This window comes from Berghia stephanieae, chromosome 12 (genome assembly GCF_034508935.2).
Source record: "Berghia stephanieae isolate SIO BIC M18660-M18661 chromosome 12, UCSD_Bste_1.3, whole genome shotgun sequence".
NCBI classification, from domain to species: Eukaryota; Metazoa; Mollusca; class Gastropoda; order Nudibranchia; family Aeolidiidae; genus Berghia; species Berghia stephanieae.
The window spans coordinates 24,052,813-24,057,096 of NC_088371.1; the positions used below are offsets into that span (position 1 = coordinate 24,052,813).

The window sequence follows — 4,284 nt, forward strand, 5'->3', positions numbered from 1 at the left end:
CACAAAACGTCATAGAAATGTGTTACTTTTCCAGCTGCGCATGCGTCATACGAAGAGGCACAGAATTCATATCTATTTCTTCTTCGTGTTTGTTTTGATCGGGGTTTTTTTTTGTTGTTTTTTTTTTTGCCCCACAAATAAAAATGATGTGAGACAAGTTTAGGGGTGTAAAAATTGTTTGAGAATGTGTGTGTGTGTGTGTGTAATGTTTTTAGTAAATATAAATAACGATGGCACTTAAATGATTCTTATCAACGGTGGAGCATTGTTCTAAGTAGAGAGCGGTGGGCGCTGCCTGAAGCATGGGGTCCCGAAAATACTAACGAAAGAGTGAAGATGGATAGGAATCGGTGGAAACAATACAGACAATGGGCGTTTCGGATACAAACCCTTCGTCGGCACAACAATAAACAAATAAACGTTGAAAACAAATAAGAAGAAATGCAGTATAAATTGGATCGTCTGTACTCAACGATGGTTGGAGTGTGAACGAATCGTTAGCGTGGTGTGATAGAAATGATGAGGCCAGTGAGAGACGTGAAATTTCTAGAAAATAATGGACGATAAAAGACAAAATAGAAATAATGTAGTAGTAGTAGTAGTAGTAGTAGTAGTAGTGGTATTAGTGGTAGTGGTAGTAGTAGTAGTAGTAGTAGTAGTAGTAGTAGTAGTAGTAGTAGTAGTAGTAGTAGTAGTAGTGGTAGTGATAATAGTGAAAGTAGTTAGTAGTAGTAGTAGTAGTAGTAGTAGTAGTAGTAGTAGTGGTAGTGATAATAGTGAAAGTAGTAAGTAGTAGTAGTAGTAGTAGTAGTAGTAGTAGTAGTAGTAGTAGTAGTAGTATTTTTAATTCAGAAAAGTGAGTGGAGCAGGCACTTATGTTGGTAAGAACAAGATATGAAGTGAATAGAAAAGTGCCAGAAGACAATAGAGAATAAAAAATTTTTATTCTCTATTGTCTTCTGGCACTTTTCTATTCACTTCATATCTTGTTGTTACCAACATAAGTGCCTGCTCCACTCACTTTTCTGAATTAAAAATTCACCCCATACACCGGAGCATACTCAATGTCTCAATCGTTTCTATGTTATATGTTTGTGTTGAGAATATTGGCTATTAAGCTTAACTGCTGGTCAAAATTATTCGCGATGGTGGTGTACGAACGAATCGGCGGTCTCAAGAAGTGGGTGAGAGAGGGATCTGTAATGACTTTGAGTTTGAAACGAATATTTTTGTGTTCGTGGATAGCTCACACGGTAGAGCCACGCTCTCACCTGCCAGGCGGAGTTGTCGTACCAATAAGGTCGCAGGTTCAAACCCCACCACCGCCGCGAAAAAATTTTTATTCTCTATTGTCTTCTGGCACTTTTCTATTCACTTCATATCTAGTAGAGTAGTAGTAGTAGTAGTAGTAGTAGTAGTAAGTTACTATGAAACATATGTGTACCTGCAATGTGTTTGGAATGGACAAGATAGGAATGTATGTGCGATTGTTGAATCTTCGAGAAAATAAAATAAAATAAAATAAAACAAAAAAATAAATAAATAAATAAATCAATAAATAAATAAATAAATAAATAAAAATAAAATCAAAAACTGTCGGGTAGCCTTGTTCTAATCGCAGTACAATTACTCCCACCAACGTATAGCACATATTATGATTTGGAAATTTAGTCCCAGACTACGTATATTTACACCTGCTAAATCGCGGGTGTAAATTTCACCCGTTTAGCCCCTCGTTTAGTCTTAGACTTCGCGTAGTCCGGCTTCATGAATAGCTTACTACGCCTTTTAGTCAGAGACTACCGATTTAGTCTCAGACTATCGTCGTCGTCCCGCTCCATGAATTAGAGCCCAGGTGTGTGTGTATGTGTATATATGTGTGTGGGTGTGGGTGTGTGTATATATATATATATATATATATATTATATATATATATATATATATGTGTGTGTGTGTGTGTGTGTGTGTGTATGGATGTTAGTGTGTGTTTTTGTGCGTTTTGATCGAATCGATCAAATTGTCAAAACGAATGTCAAGCAGATAACCGCCAAGCCTTTAACGTTAGTCAGAACAAAATACATATCGACAGTTTTCAGTTTAATGTACACTCTCTTATCGATGGAATGAAGTTGGAGGAAGAAGAAGGAGGATGATGATGAAGAAAAAGAAAAAGAAGAAGAAGAAGAAGAAGAAGAAGAAGAAGAAGAAGAAGAAGAAGAAGAAGAAGAAGAAGAGAGGAATAACAAGAAGAAGATGAGGAGGAGGATGAAGAGAAGGAGGAGGATGGGGAGAAGGAGAGGAGGATGAGGAGGAGAGGAGGAGGAAAAGGAGAAGGAGAGGAGGATGATGATGAGGAGGAGGAGGAGGAGGAGAAGGAGAGGAGGAGGAGAGGAGGAGGAGAGGAGGAGGAGGAGGAGAAGGAGAAGGGATGAGGAGTAGGAGGAGAGGAGGAGGAGAGGAGGAGGAGAGGAGGAGGAGGAGGAGGAGAAGGAGAGGAGGATGAGGAGGATGAGGAGGAGAAAGAGAAGTAGAGGAGGATGAGGAGGAGGAGGAGAGGAGGAGGAGAAGGAAGAGGAAGAGGAAGATGATGATGGTTATGATGATGTTGATGAAGAGTAGGGGGAGAAAGATGATGAATATGCGGAGGAGGTGGAAGAGAAGGAGGAGGAGAAGGAGGAAGAGGATGGTTATGATGATTATGAGGATGATGATAATGAGGAGGAGGAGGAGGAAGAAGAAGAAGAAGAAGAAGAAGAAGAAGAAGAAGAAGAAGTTCATGATGGTGATGATGATGATGATGATGATGAGGAGGAAGGGGTAGGAAGAGGATGAAGAAGAAAAAGAAGAAGAAGAAGAAGAAGAAGAAGAAGAAGAAGAAGGTTATGATGAGGAGGAGGGGGAGGAGGAGGAAGAAGAAGAAGAATATCATGTTGGTGATGATGATGATGATGAGGATGATGATGATGATGAGGAGGAGGAGGAGGAGGAGGAGCAGGAGGAATAAGAAGAGAAAGAAACCAGAAGAAGATGAGGAACTAAAACAAGACCTAAAGGAAGAGGAGGGGGTCACGAGGCGTGAGAGAATTGAAATTGATCAAATAATGTCATATTGCCAACTTTTCCCATTTCATCTTTTTTCTTTCTCCAAGATATCCCCGAATGTGACGATGACCCCTGTGACCCTAATGCCATTTGTAAGGAGACCCCAGGGAATTTCACCTGTACCTGTGACGGCAGGAGGAACTTCCAGGGCGATGGGTTCACCTGTGTTCGTAAGTATTCCAAATGTGTCTCTTAGGGAAACGGTGACCCTTCGTCTCAAAACGGTATTAAGTCGGGATGGACCAGATGCGAAAAAGTCAAATTATAACTAAATTGGTCAAAAATATGAAACGTTGGTATTTAGCACAGTAAACTATGATATTCCTTCTCCTTCTATAAAGCATATAAACTCAACTTAAGCATGATTTTTCTGGCTACACATTCCAATTTCAGCATCTTAATTATCCCGTCTTAATACCGTTTTGAGACGAGTGGTCACAAATGTGTTTCTTGTGTCCCAACACTCTATTGTTTTAAGTGTACTGCTTTATGGAAGTGAAAGCTGGAAAATGACATCCTCCTTAATACAGAAACTAGAAGCCTTTCAGAACAAGTGTTTAAAAAGAATTTTTAATTTATTTTGGCCTACAAAAATAAAAACAGTGGATCTATTAAAGAAAGCTGACTGCACTAGCATTGAAAGCCAAATAAAAGAAGAAGATGGCGTTGGCTGGGTCATGTGGCCAGAATGGAAAAAGGGTCACTTCCAAGACAGCCTTGTACTGGACAGCAGATGGGAAGAGAAAGCGGGAAGACCCAAAGAAACCTGGCGAAGGAACATGGAGAAAGAATTAAAGGAAGCAGGCCTGTCCTGGAATACAGCCACCGCAAAAGCAGCCGATCGCAAAAAATGGAGATGTCTGGTGGATGCCCTATGTGCCTCAAGGCCCTTCGTCAGCACAACAATACACAAATAAACGTGGAAAACAAATAAAATATAATGAAAAAGTACTTGTATGGTCTAGATATATTTTATTTGTTTTCCACGTTTATTTGTGTATTGTTGTGCTGACGAAGGGTTTGTACCCGAAACGTCCTTTTATCTGTTTTGTTCCCATACGAATCCTTTCCATTTTCACTCTTTCGTTAGTAACACTCTATTGGGTAACGTGGCTCCTGGTATCCTGTATGGTCTTTGCTTTGTATCCAAAAGGTACCGTTGGAGTTCTGTAAATGACATTC

The 4,284-nt window shown here is 39.8% G+C and overlaps 1 protein-coding gene across 1 annotated transcript in view; it reads left to right on the plus strand.

Annotated features, from left to right (window-relative positions):
* The window catches only part of LOC144958166 (uncharacterized), a gene marked incomplete in the record, with an annotated part of 170,196 nt that overhangs the window by 36,595 nt on the left and 129,317 nt on the right, over positions 1 to 4,284 (plus strand). The window contains 1 exon segment of the mRNA XM_078889934.1: positions 3,150 to 3,272. Within this exon segment, the coding sequence (XP_078746060.1) occupies positions 3,150 to 3,272 (123 nt within the window).